Genomic DNA, 14,328 nt, shown 5'->3' with positions numbered 1-14,328 from the left:
AGTGTAGGACTTGCCATTGCCCTAGTGTGTCGTAATGAGAGAATCTTTAGCACCCCCACTTTCAACCTTCCGTGGCCCCACTGCCTCGAAGCTGCAATCAATCAATCAATCAATCAATCAGTGACACTTATAAAGCGCGCTACATACCCGTGGGGTCTCAAGGCGCTGGGGGGGGGGGAGCCGCTACTGCTCGAACAGCCAGGTCTTCAGCTTCTTCCTGAAGGAGAGGTGGTCTTGGGTCAGGCGCAGGTCGGTCGGGAGGGAGTTCCAGGTCTTGGCGGCCAGGTGGGAGAAGGACCTTCCTCCTGTAGTCGCTCTTCGGATGCGGGGGACGGCGGCGAGGGCGTGGTTGGCTGATCGGAGGTGGCGTTTGGGAGCGTAGAAGTTGACTCGGCTGTTGAGGTAGCTCGGGCCTTGGTCGTGTAGGGCTTTGTGTGCGTGGGTGAGGAGGCGGAAGGTGATTCTTTTGTTGACGGGGAGCCAGTGAAGGTCTCGCAGATGTCCGGAGATGTGGCTGGTTCGTGGGATGTCGAGGATGAGTCTGGCTGAGGCGTTCTGGATCCGCTGGAGTCTCTTCTGGAGCTTGGCGGTGGTCCCGGCGTAGAGGGCGTTGCCGTAGTCCAGTCGGCTGGTGACGAGGGCCTGGGTGACGGTCTTCCTGGTCTCGGTGGGGATCCACCAGAAGATCTTCCGTAGCATGCGTAGGATGTTGAAGCATGCCGAGGAGACGTTGTTGACTTGCCTGGTCATGGAGAGGGAGGAGTCCAGGATGAAGCCCAGGTTGCGTGCATGGTCTGTCGGTTTGGGTGCGGTGCCCAGGGCGGGAGGCCACCAGGAGTCGTCCCAGGCGGAGGGAGAGGAGCCCAGGATGAGGACCTCCGTCTTGTCCGAGTTCAGTTTCAGGCGGCTGGTCGTCATCCACTCGGCTACCTCTTTCATCCCTTCGTGCAGGTTGGCTCTGGCGGCGGCGGGGTCGTTGGTCAGGGAGAGGATCAGCTGGGTGTCGTCGGCGTAGGAGATTATGCTGAGGTTGTGTTTGCGTACGATGGCCGCGAGGGGGCTCATGTAGACGTTGAAGAGGGTGGGGCTCAGAGATGATCCTTGGGGGACACCGCAGATGACTTCGGTGGCCTCTGACTTGTACGGTGGTAGGCGGACTCTCTTTGTTCTCCCGTCGAGGAAGGAGGTGATCCACTCCAGCGCCTTGTCCTGGATTCCGACGTTGCTGAGACGCCGTACTAGGGTGCGGTGGCAGACCGTGTCGAATGCCGCGGAGAGGTCTAGGAGGATGAGGGCCGCTGTTTCTCCATTGTCCATCAGGGCTCGGATGTCGTCGATCAGAAACCCAAAGAATATTGAAAACAGTGTAATTATATCAAAATGTTTTTTGTATATAAACTCTATTCCAAGCGCAGATTTTCTACAACATCAGTCAGAAGTCAGCAAATCAATCCAATACGTACAATATGACAACATGAATCTTCTGGGAGTCTTGCTAATATGTTCAGAGTCCAACTTTTATTTATGTTCTAAATAAACAAATTTTTCAATCAGCCCAGCCAATGTGTTTCGTCTCTTTAGGACTTGATCAGGGTTGGTTTTTCCATAGAATGTTTTATTGGTGTAAAGTGGAGCTTCAGCTTCAGTTTAGTTAATTGTCATCTATTTTTCTCCTATGTGGTATAGTACCCCCAATTTGATCTTGCTCCTTCGTATCCTAGAGCTGAAAGGCACAGTATCGCATTATTGTCCAGAAAAATGTTTGTCATTTTAGAGCGTCCAATGAAATGGAGAGGGCACGGCATAAAAAAGTTTGAAGACCATGGCCATAACATAGTCTGGCAAAGCATAACATCAAAATATAGCATAGATTGATAGAGCGTGCTCTCCTACTAGTGGGTCAACATTTAATGCTTGTAGGGGTAACCTAAGTCCTTGCTGGCAGTGCCCTTGGTGGCCTGCCAGATAGTAAACAGTTACAGCTGTGTTTTTTGTTTAGTGTTGTTTCATTAGATAACTAATGTAAGTTGTGTGTCTAGATGGAGCTACTAGAGTGGGGATGCTGCACAATGTTGAACAACAAGGTACCACTTAAAACAACAAAATAGTAGTTAGTCAGGCCCACTATACCGACCTTAGAAGGATGAAAGGATACATTTGGGTTGTTTTGATTCCATTTTGTTAAATGCAGGTAACTTAAAATGCAGCTATAATTGCCCACTTAACGTTTTTTTACCAGCCTATTGACTTGGAAAATGAACTATTCATCTGGCCTTAGAAGATGGCTCACTGGGTGCTCGTGTTTGAGCTGGAAAGTGACCTTCCTACTGCAAATGACACACTCATTGGTGCTCCTATCTGGTTGTAGCAAACTATTGTAGTTTTATACATTAATTGGTCTTTCACTCTGTCTGCCACCCTGCTAGTGGATGAATTCTTTGCTTTGTTTTCCTTCTTTTGTGGCACTTTCTGTGGATTCCTCATCAGCAAATCATTCTTTCAGGGAGCACAAGACTCCCTCTGAGGCGAGAATCATTGGATCTGCTGTTGATACTCTATTTGAGGATGTTGACGTTTTTCTCCTTGCTTAGATGGACACGTAAGGACTAGCAAAAGAATCTATAGGCTCATATGCTCTCCTCGAAGTCCTTGTTAGAGACTGAGGAGTGATAGAACACAGCCTTCTGGCCTTCAGTTGATCCACCGAGTAAGAAAAACAGAATGTATACATACAATTAGAGGTATTTATGTGGTTTGAATATAACCAGCAAGCAACAAATCATACCAGATAGCCAGAACTTGACACTAGAAAGGGTATGGTACTCTTGAGAGGCGTGGTGAATGTCAATTAAGTGGGGCTCTAGTGGGCAAAGCAGGATCTGGAGTGCAGTGGTTCATATTTTGGACAGCAACTGATACTATGATTTGTCTTACGAAGGCTGTGTGATCCCCTGATCTATGCTGTCCCCGGCCACCACTGCAAGACCGGAGCATGGTTTCTGGGGAGTAAGCTAAAGCACACTCACAGGATGTTATTGCATATAAAGATCCTGGTGTAGGAACTTGTCTTTGGATTTGGAAGAAAGAACATCTATTCATAGCCCTTAAATACTAAACTGTTTCTTAAATATTACAGAACGTCCACAAATGAGTATTTTCAAGGAAATTTGCCAAATAGATTTTTTCATAGCAGTGGCTGTTGTCAGCAAAGGAAGTACCTTATTTCCTACCAAACATTTAACATAAATGCCACAGTCATGGACAGTTTAGTCACAAAAGTCTTTCAGGTAAGTCAGGAGATCTTACTCTCTGTGAGGATCTTGTGAGGGATGTCCTGGCCAGGTAGAGACACCTATTTGTGATGAAATGGGTAGATAAGCTGATCTGCTTTCCACAGAGTACTAGGAAAACAATTATGTTTTGCCTTGTATGGGCAAAAGATTGTGCCCGAAAAAGCTCATAGTAACTTAATACTTCTTTTAGAAGTCTTCCAGGATACTCAAATTTGGATCTCTTTGGCTTGCACAAATTCTTCGAGCTACAGGAAAACGCAGGTTTATCTGGTAAACAGCCAGCATCCTTTCTTAATTTTTGTTGGAAAAGTCTTATGGAGACCTGAGTGCCAGCTGCACCGTATTTTACCTTACAAACCACAAAGGCTTGTAACTTGCAAAGGTCTACAAAGCTCTTAGAGTGAGACACTTGTGATGTCCAAAGCTCTCTCTGTAGGTCCATCATCTGTGTTCCAAAAAAAGGAGACTCCATCTCATATCCAAGACTGCGCCATGACTACCATTGAAACTAAGGAGTCCACAGATCAGTTATAGAAGGCGGGAGGGGATCGCTGTTAGCTCTGGGAATTGAGAGCATGTCTCACCTGAGGGAGGAAAAGTTACATATTTTCCTTCTCAATGAGTACTCATTAAGAATGATGCAGTGGTGTACTTTTTCTTAAAAAGACTGAGGAGCCTATGCATAAAATCTATTTAGGAGTATGTAAACTATTACTACCCTACATACTCTAAAATGCAATTCAGTAACCTCTGTGCGGACGTCTTTGCTTCTGTCTGTATTTTATACGAAGAACTCTGCATACTATGGGTATAGGATGAAGTAGTAAATGTGGGGGGAGGGGACAAGCGGGTACTTGTTGAAAAATTGGGAGTCATTACTCCTAAATATATGGGGGGAGAGAAATAGAAGCAGTGGTTTAGGGAGGGACATGTTAATGCAAGATACAGATCCACATAATAATAAGACCGTTACAGGTTGCTAAATACACATTTATATCTACTACAGAAGTACTACTTACAAAACAGGCTGAAATGCACTCCATCCCAGCCTTGCAACAAGTCAGTCACCACACATGACGAGCTGTGATGCTACCTTGAGTGGTCTTCAAAATATGCCCTGTCCATCTCTGTTTGAGACCCATAGCGTCCTACTTATATATTGCATCACATGCCACATTTCAGACAAATGTTTATAAACTACCTCTGGCACTAGTAGAGCCCATCCAGGGATCCCCAAGACAAATCCATTATGATTGCCTTTGATCTCACTTCAGACCTACTGTAGACTGTTTAGAGCAACAAATCTCCTTCAGGGGTCACCTTTTCCTTTTCCTTGTTCTTAGTTTGGATAGGGAATAAACCGTGGATATCAGTCAATACCCTTTAGCCAAAGTGCCCCACTTTCCTATGTGAGTGCAACCAGCCATCTTCTATTTCCGATAATCTTTCTTCCAGCTCCCAAATGAATAGTTGCAGCAATTCTCTTAAAAGTAATCTACCATCTATTTAATAAGAAAGTAAGGCAGGACGTAATCCCCACTCACTGTCAGATAATAAATTGATGGCGGTATGGAGAAGGACAGATTTTTGCAAAATAGTCCAAGGTGCAGTGTATCCAGTTGGTATTTACCCTCTCCATGCTGACTGACTGTCACCGCCTTTCTAATAAATTGGTAGCAAACCTGTTGGTGACCCACTTTTCAAGGAATGGTTTGGCCCAAATGTATACTCGTGTAACCAACAGGAACTCAAGTCTTCAATTTTGCATCTTTGATGCATGCATGCCCTGTAAATTAACACAGTTGTGTATGTTTAGATGCCATATGAAGTACCTATTTGCCTCTCCTACTCTTCAAATAGTTTTAGATTACTTTAAAGCAACAAAATGGGTTTCACTAATGTAGAAATTATCTCCTGTTTAACCCGTTTAGCGCGTCGAACATTCCGCCCCAGTGCGGACTTTCGATCGCGCTAACGGGATTCGGACGTCCAACGGTCGTGCGCAGCACCAGCGAGGTAGTGCACGCGACGACCGTTGGACGTTCGCAGCACGGAAAGGGTTAAAGCAAGAGGAAGTTTTAGATATGAGTTCTTTAGGAATTGGCTTTTCTTTATCTTGGTTGTTAAAGATCCTGCATCGAGGTCAAGTTAGCACCTATAAAAAGACTCTACAAGATTACAGTGCAAGTTAGTGGTAATGTTTTTGCCAATGAATCCCATTAACTTGGTTCTTTATTTAACACCTAGCTGAGATTAAGATTCATATGAATTTGTGTAAAATTTATTTTCAGTCATCAGCATACATGAACATGCCAAATAAATATTATGATTGGAAGTTTCTCAAGCTGCAAGACCAAGACGATTGTCTCTCAGTTGAGGACTATGTAACCATCATTTTAATAAGGTGTAGGTGTCACGAAGGTAACACGTCCACTCTCATCGATTGCCTTATGTTCATTATTGGTATATATCCATTTGAATTTTTGGTGTCTTTTCCCATCTTTTCTTAGGTGTCTTTAGAGGCCATCCAGAGCAGGTCAAGGAATACCAGGACCTTTTGGATCCTTTACTTTTCTCTGCATTTGAAGGTAACAAAATATGTATTGTTTTGTAATGCTCCATAACCTACAACATACTTTATTATCTCCTTATTATAAATGTAATGGTGTGTGTGACTGCCATCCAGGGCAATCCTATCTATGCACACACTACCTTGTGTTCTATCACCTTATTGTACACTACTAAACATTTACCATCATTCTTTGCCTATTGATCACTATGGAAGAGTGTTTAAAGCATGAAACCTAGAAATTATATTTGTCAAAAGGGGAATGCCTATGTTATCCCGCTAAAACATGTGGCGCTTTTCCAGAACTATCGAGCATCTTTGGGGAAAATGTCTTGCTGATTGTTTAGAAATTCCACATTACTGCATCCAACATGGGGAAAGCTGCCTTCACACTTTCCAGTATAGCTTGAAATATCTAAATTATGAAGGGATAGTCCATACTTGAAGACAGGCTTTTGTTATTTTAATGTTTGTTATTTTTTAGGAATATGTTTTCAAAGCCTTCATTGGTTGCTGAATTCCATTTAAACACTTTTGACCCCATTTTCAGTGCCCCTCCCCTGGAGTTACTGACAAGCGGGGAGTGCTGGAAACTCCAGGGGGTGGAGTTCATAGGGGATTATAAATGTGACCCTGTGATTCCCAAGAGAAATTTGGGACTGCTGAGGTAATAAGTAATCCTACATCGTATTCCTCCGGTAATTCCTGATTTCCTCATTCTTTTCCTCCGGCTGATTTCACCTCTGGAAGAAAAACAACGGGTCTTCAGTAACCTGCAGTCCTGCAAATGCCAACAGGGCCTATATCAGGAGTGACCTGTCCCATTGGAATTAAAGGACATTCTTAATGATGCTTTTTGTATTTGTGTTTAGTTAACACATGTAGTAAAAATAAAAATGCAAAAGTGTTCCTTGAGCCAGGAACGAAGATGTATAAAATGTTTTTTTGTTTTAAAAAAAAAAACTTTATTGTGCAATGCAAATATGGTGAGCATGACAGGGTGCTGTACAAGTTGCAGGTGTGCAGTGATCTACAGACTATTTTGACAGATGCCAGATGTGGTGGCCTGGGCAGAATAACTTTCGGGCTGTTCCTCACAAGATTGTGTATTCGGATTGATGTGGTTCATACATATGCATATTTTTTTTAATAAAAAAGGACCGGAGCACCACTTGGTGCTTTGCATTCAGTCGGATTTCACATGGTATTGTTATCAACGTTTTATATGCAGCTTGATAAAAGACATAAGGCAAGTGTCCACAACAATGAATTAAAACTCTAGGAAAAACATGCAGTGTATTTGAAACACTTCTCATATCTTTGGGAAGACCTATGCTTACAGGCAGCGATTACAATGCATGCTGCATATATGCCCATTAAATAGAGGGGACACTACAGTGCAAAGTACATATGTAGTAACATTGCACGTGATCAAACTGGTAGTCCTGAACCATCCCCCAAAACTTCCCCGCAGCCACCCTTAGCACTCCCATGCTGTCCCTCAACCCCCTACCCCCTCCTCCCAGGAGAATTAGTGTTAAACTGGCACTGATCCGCATAGTATGCCTTAGTTACAGATACGATACCTGAATAACTTTGAATAATTTTAACATTTTTATTTTTGTGTATATTTCGCATATGCCGATTGTCATCTAATGTAAACAGGCACTTTCCCAGATGTCTCCCCTGTATTAGTTCTTGGATTTATTCTCAAACACATTCCTGTTATCCTTTATAGTTTGAAGTGCTTTCATTCACCCGCACATGGTGGTAATATCATTATAAGTTAGGACGGCATCAGGAAGCTTCTTGTGAACCTATAAAATATGTATGTTAAGTAAGGAGCTGAGTTCTTCGCATGGTGAACCTTTAGATATTCGAAATGAAAATGCTTTTTGTGACTCCTAATACAAGCTTTTAAGCTCCTCCAGACCATCACCACCGAGGTGCTGTCCATATTTAAGTGTGTATTTTCTGATACTTCTTTCTTCAAGTGGTTAGTGAATTCTTGTGTATTTTGAAGATGTTTGGGAAATGATCAGCTCCTCTTAATTATGCTTAAATTACTATCCTGTCACTTCAAATAAATAGCAGAGTGATCAGTATACATCAGGGGCCGTATTATGCTTTGTGATTGTTTGCGCCTGGCGCACCTTTTAACCCGTTCCATGCTGATGACAGAACCGCTCCGTCATCAGCTGTGGTTGGGCTGTGCTGATGACGGAGTGGTTCCGTCATAGCCCAGCCGCCGCGCCTGCGCGGTGCTGATTTCGTGCCTGCGCGGCGCGTTCTATTGAGCGGGGCGGGCCATGACGGAACCGCTCCGTCACGAGCACAGCTCAACCGCGGCTGGTGACGGAGCGGTTCTGTCACCAGCATGCGGCCGCCGCGTGGCCGCCCCGCCCTGTTAGCGCTGCGGCGGAATAGCCGCCGCAGCGAAAGGGTTAAAAGGTGTGCCACGCGCAAACAATCACAATGTACCCTATTATGATGTATGTGCTGCTCCCAAGGCAGCCTTGAACACGCGCTGCCCTGGGGGCAGCGGATTCATTTGACCACATGGAGCAGCTTCCCCCTTGTTTTCACAGTGCAGACGGCAACCGCCTGCATTTTTACAGGGTAATATATATCACCTTGCAGGCGGTTGTAGGCAGTGACCGCACCTGCCTGTAATGGGATGTCTGGGGGGTCCATGGGACCCCTTGTACACCCTGCAGAGGACTGCTGTTAAGAGGCGCACTGACAGTGGGCCACCTTTTAAATGGCGCCTCCTGAGGGCTCTTCTGACTCTGCGCCCGCTTCTGTAATACATTTTGAACTGCATTTTTTCTCATTTTGGTGCTTTTATAGATGCTCCACCCTCTTGGACAGGGACTCTCCAGTAGGCGGAGACCAAACCGTGGTAAAACTATTTGAAATATGAGTTTAGCCTGTCCTATTCAGTAGTTGTGTATCCCCCTCTTCTTGATCACTAATGTTAGAGACATCAGTTCTGTTGAGATATCCAAAAGAATGGGGTTCAAGTGATCTGTCTATATTTTCCTGCCCATTCTCCTGTTAGTCTTCTTGTCTGGCTGTTGCTGTTCATGAGGGTATAGTAATCCTTGGACAGCTTTTTGGCTTCTCTCTCTGTCTTGTGGCTGAAAGGTATATGCGCCGTACCTATAGCCCCAGAGAGTTGTCACCCATTGCTTCTTGCATCCTGTCCAGCCGTGTTGTTCACATAGATCCGAGGGTATTATTATTTTGACGTCACAAGGGGCTGCGTTATGCCCCTACTCTCTGGGTTGCATGTGATTATTCAAAGAAAGGCAATGCAAAGGCACATGAAAACCCACTTCAAGATCATATTCAAGGTGAACAAAGAAACAGAAACGTACCTCTTGAGTTGGTAAAGTACAGCAGTTGGAATGCGGCAGATCAGGGCAAGCATGAGAAACGCACTGGGAAAGTTAGTTAAGCAAATTATTCACAAGTCGTGGTTCAGGTAAGGACAGAACCGTATTTTTTGTCTAAAAGTTTTGGCAGGCCTTGTAACCAACGTATAACCAGTGTTTAATTTGGAAACAATTAAGTCCCGGGGCCCAAGGTATTTTTCAGTGGTCCACTGCAACTGGCACAACCCACATCACTTTTTAACTGCAGGTTTAAGTGTTACCGTTTTTTAATCTATATTCAATAGTTTAAGGAACCGCTAATGGACGTCGCTTAAAAATACACAGACAGCACCTTGATAACCAACCACAGGTATGTATTTCTCATGGTAGGTATTTCTTATTCTGGGCTCAATTCAACGATTGTTATGTTGGTTCACCATATTATGTATAGCCCAGAACTTAAGATATCAAACACGGAAGGTTTTACGGGGCCAGTTCCTGCTTGTAGTGCTGTGCAGAGCAACCAGTGAAAGGAAGGTCTCCTTCGGAGTCCACAGATGGTAGCAGTTGTCTTTTTCTAAAGACCCTTTCAAGAGGAACTGGAACTGGCTTTTAACAAAATTGTGTTTTCAGCATCGGCAGCTTGAAGAATATTGAGGTAAGAGTCTGAATAAATGCTGTCTTGTGTGTGAGTGAGGCATTTTACCTGTAAAGCCTGCGGTTTCCAAACGTTTGGTGGAGTGCAAGCACAGCTGACACATCTGAATCCACTCCCAGGTCCTTTTTCACCTTTTGTAGAGTCCGAGGTTCCTAAAGGAAATTCGAAGGGTTTTCTGCATTATTGCATCAATATATGTTTACTTTCCAAACTTCCCTGATTTAGATTTTGTAGTCCATCCCTGCCACTGGCCCTGATGGGATGATAATGGTTTGTTTACAAGTTCGGCAATGGGGTAAATCTTCCTCCTGAGCATGGATGGTGGTCTTGCCTGTATCCCAGAGCACTAACTTAAAAAAAAAAAAAAACATTTTATATTTGTATTGATAATTAGGACCACACTATTTGCATAAATAAATAATTAAGCATAAAACCAAGAATTATATCTAATTCATTAGTCATGTGTAAAATGTTCATACACATTTCAAAATCACTATATGCAGAAAAGGAAGAGAAAAAAAGAAGCAGCTATAGAGGGAAAACCCCAAAAAAGGGAAGAACAAAAAGATAGAATCCTCTCATACATCGCTACCTTCCTCTATTGTCCCCTCTCTAAAAGGGACCCAAATTCCCTCAGCTTTCTTAAGGGCTCTTCCCCTTTGGGCATATAGTTCCCCATATTTCTTAACGATTCGCTTTTAGTATCCAGCTTTCGTATGAAGGTGAGACTAACGATTTCCACCTTTGTAGAATCAATGATTTAGCTACTAGCGACCCAATATAGAAGAGCTGTTGTCGTATTGTCCAGCCAGTTGTTTTAGATGCGGGCCCTACCGGGGGGCCTGGGTGCACTTAATTATTTTCTGCCCTACTCTATTTAACTTTTGGAGTAAGATTATGGTTTGTCTAGGCAAAAAATTACGAGTCCAAATTGAACCCGATCTGCAAGGGGCATTATCTGGGAATGTTTTATTAAACCGTGGACAGGTCAGTAAGATCACCTTGAAGGAACTTAAGCATCGACCGACCGAACAGTGTCCCAGATGTTCTCTAAAGTAAACTGGTACAGTACCATACAGTGTCTTGTGCGCAATGCACCGACCCTTAAACATGACCCTCTGTTGGACTGGCAACCAATGCAGTTGTTGCAGCAGCGGGTGACATGCACCAATCTCGGTTGTTTCAGCAGCAGTCTTGCTGCATCATCCATTGTCACCTGGAGCTTGCCCAGCAGCTTATCGGGAAGGCCAATATAAAGGGCATTCCCAAAATCCAACTGTGACAAAATGTTGCCACCACCACTGTCCGCATAGTTGAAAATGACAGAATTGGAACCAGTTTCTGGAGCTGTCTCAGGAGACTTGTCTGTCTCTTGAGCTGTCTCAGGAGACTCTTACACAATGTCTCCACTTGCTTGGACATGGAAAGACGTCTGTCCAACTTAATGCCTAGACTTTTTACTACTGGAACAGTACTCGGATGGAGCCTGACTCCAGGGCCCAAAAACTGTCCATCAAGGGATTTCCTGTAGTCACAATTGCCAGCACTTCACTCTTGTCAGGATTAATCTTCAGTGTGTTAGCTGTTCTCCAATTCACAGTTAACCTCCGATTATTATGTGCGTTCAACTGTGATAGCAAGGAACTCTCAATTTCCAAGACCAACTCAGTGTCATATGCATAGCTGAACAGTTGACAGTCTGACTGTGCTAGAGCTGCCATCAAGGGTTGCAAATAAATGTTAAAAAGCAATGGGAATAATGCTGATCCTTGAGGGACCTTGTAGATTAGCGCTCTCGCCCTAGAGACAAAACCGCCCACCTACTCCCTCTGTGACCAGTCATCTAAAAATGACGAAATCCACAAGAGTGCTGACCCTGCGATCCCGCAAGACATTAAGTGGTGCATGAGTAATTGATGGTCCACCGTATCAAATGCTGCTGTGAGATCCTGCAAGATCAACGCAGAAGATCTGTTCTTATCTGGCACTTAATCAAAGTTCTTGCAGTACAGAGAGATTCTCCAGCTCAGTACTGTGATGGACCTGAAAGCCTGACTGGTGGGGGTGGAGGAGTTGCTGGTCCTTCACAAACTTTGTGAGGGTCTTAGTTACATGCCGCTCCAAAATATTAGCTGGAAATGGCAGCAAGGGCACTGGGCAGTAGTTCTTTTAATTTTTAGGGTCTGCCCCAGTCTTTTTCAACAGAGGGCTAATCATAGCCTTCTTTTTTTCCCCGTATCTTTATATAGCGCAAACTTGACCCAAACACATCAGGTATCAGAGCGTTTTACATGAGCACAGTTGCTTTACACAAGGACACATGCATTTTTGTTGCTAGGCACGGGGAGATTTAGTAATTTGCCCAGAATCACAGGATGTTGAGACTCGATTGAACCTGGTTCCCCAGATTTGAGATCGACCACCCTAGTCATTAGGCTACATTATCTTCTCATCTTCTTGAATCTTGACAGAACTTTGCAAGATACCAAAGAGGCATTTAGAAGAAACAGAAGCTCGCCTCCATAGCTGTGAAGGCTGTTTTGAACACCTTTGGAAGTCAAAGGTCGTCCGGCGAACCAGATTTCACAGCCGCCAAAATCAAGGCCAGTGTCTCCAAGTTCAACAATGGGAACGCTGAGAGCTGCTGGCCCTGATAAGGAGATATATCCACTGGTACCAGCGCACAAGGACACAGCGGGTATTCCTTATATCATTCTGAATGTCCCTGATCTTGTTTATAAAAAAGTCCTGCATCTGATTAGTCCTCTGGGTCTGCCACAGGGGACTTATTTTTGGTCTGGCTGAATTTTTTAAGCACCTTAACGATCTCCTTTTATGGGTCCCTAGCTTCGGTGATCCTGGAGTCATAAAAGTCTGCTCTTGCATTCACAATTGCGCCCAGCTCAATTTTATAAGTTCTCAAGGCTTCCGGTTCATAGTATTTACGCCATTTCCTTTCACACTGATGAAGCGTCTGCTTCCCCTTTTGAAGTGAGGGAGTATACCAGGGGCATGCGTAGCCTAGTCTCTTACTCTTGATCTACGAGCGTAGATGGCAAAGAAGGGTCTGCTGTATTAACTGCTGTATCTCCAGCAGTGGCATCTCCCTGCCTTTCTGAAAGTGTACTTTCTTTGAGTATCATAGAACCCACTCCCTTACGCTGTTCCTTGGCACCAATGCCTGAAAATAGATGGTATGTTGATGGCTGCTTGCTTCCCAGGAAGGGCTGAGTGACGGAGCTTCTGTTGGATGTGTCAGATTCCATATTTTTTTGTAACCTAGTGCTTAATGCATCAAAAGGCACTTCGATAGCGTTACCGGTTTCCATGGATGCAAGGGAGGCCTAGCTGAGTATTAGCTCTTTGCTCATATATTGTGAAGCTGTTTTTCCTTTTTAGGTCTAGTCTGAGCCAGCGCATGCAGTGCTCTGGCAAGACATTTAGTGAGTGGGCTTTGAAAAGCCGACTACAGCTTTTTGTCTGGCCTCAAGCGTGCGGTTACGCGCACAGTTACAAGCAGAGGCTGTGCGCGGGAGGTGTGTCCAGACTGCATATGCCTAGCCTGTCACCCAATGCCTCCCCACACCCTTCCTTGCTGCACAAATTGAGCCTGTTCTTCCCTCTTGACTTCTCCAGGCTTTGCATTCCTGCTTGCTATAGTTTGTTGCAATGAGTACCCAGATGCTGCAGAAGTACAGTAACGCTGATTTTAGTATCATTATTTCCTTCGGTGATATTGTGGGGTGGGGGCGTTGCGTGGTGCACGGTGCTACCACAGCTCATCGGCTCAATTCTAAATGTATAGCGCTCACTCTGGCATCGCGGGTAGTAAGCACTATATAAATACAAGTGAGCCAGTTAATCCTCAAAGGGGGCATATTGGAGGGCAGAAAGTGCCGCACAGTTGGCCTGCTTGCCCTGTCGTAAAAATAAATGAAAAGAACTTTAAGCACCTGACTGTAGACATTGGGAGCAAGCCTGCGTGCAGCTGTGCCGCGCCGTTTTTGAATCCTCTCCCTGCAATGCTGCACACAGCTCTCAAGTTTCCTAGCTGACAAGCTCATCTATAGCAAGGTTTTGATTTGCATGCTCGAACTTATATTAGAGCTTATCCCATTATAAAGTAGGAACTACATGTCCCTGCAGGGATAGCCTTTGCGCAGATTGCGCCCTGGAAAGAAACACATTTAGCGCCTCTTAGTCCTAATTGTAGCCTGTAATTTGAGATATACAAAGAGTAGCCGATTATCTCCATTATTTTTATCACATATATGTTTTCTTTATATCTTGTTACTTGTATTCCTGTATTCATCGCGAGGAGACACGAACCTGCAAGTTCTAGAATGTAATAAAATACCACTGAGTAGCTCTGTAGTTCCGTATTTGTCAGCACTATGTGACCAGAAAGGTGTTTCGTGTTTGGAAAATAAT

General features: G+C 44.3%; 1 protein-coding gene across 7 annotated transcripts in view; it reads left to right on the top strand.

Moving 5' to 3' along the window:
• Positions 1 to 14,328, top strand: part of PHKB (phosphorylase kinase regulatory subunit beta) — a 1,358,073-nt gene that overhangs the window by 793,706 nt on the left and 550,039 nt on the right. For all 7 annotated transcript variants that reach the window (XM_086945119.1, XM_086945122.1, XM_086945118.1 and 4 more), the window contains one exon: positions 5,804 to 5,881. In XM_086945119.1, coding sequence (XP_086801245.1) covers positions 5,804 to 5,881 — 78 coding nt within the window. The remainder of the gene's footprint in view (positions 1 to 5,803; positions 5,882 to 14,328) is intronic.

The sequence above is a fragment of the Lissotriton vulgaris genome, chromosome 12 (assembly GCF_964263255.1).
Source record: "Lissotriton vulgaris chromosome 12, aLisVul1.2, whole genome shotgun sequence".
NCBI classification, from domain to species: Eukaryota; Metazoa; Chordata; class Amphibia; order Caudata; family Salamandridae; genus Lissotriton; species Lissotriton vulgaris.
The sequence above is the reverse complement of the archived record's forward strand: the minus strand, read 5'-3'. Positions and strand labels throughout refer to the sequence as shown.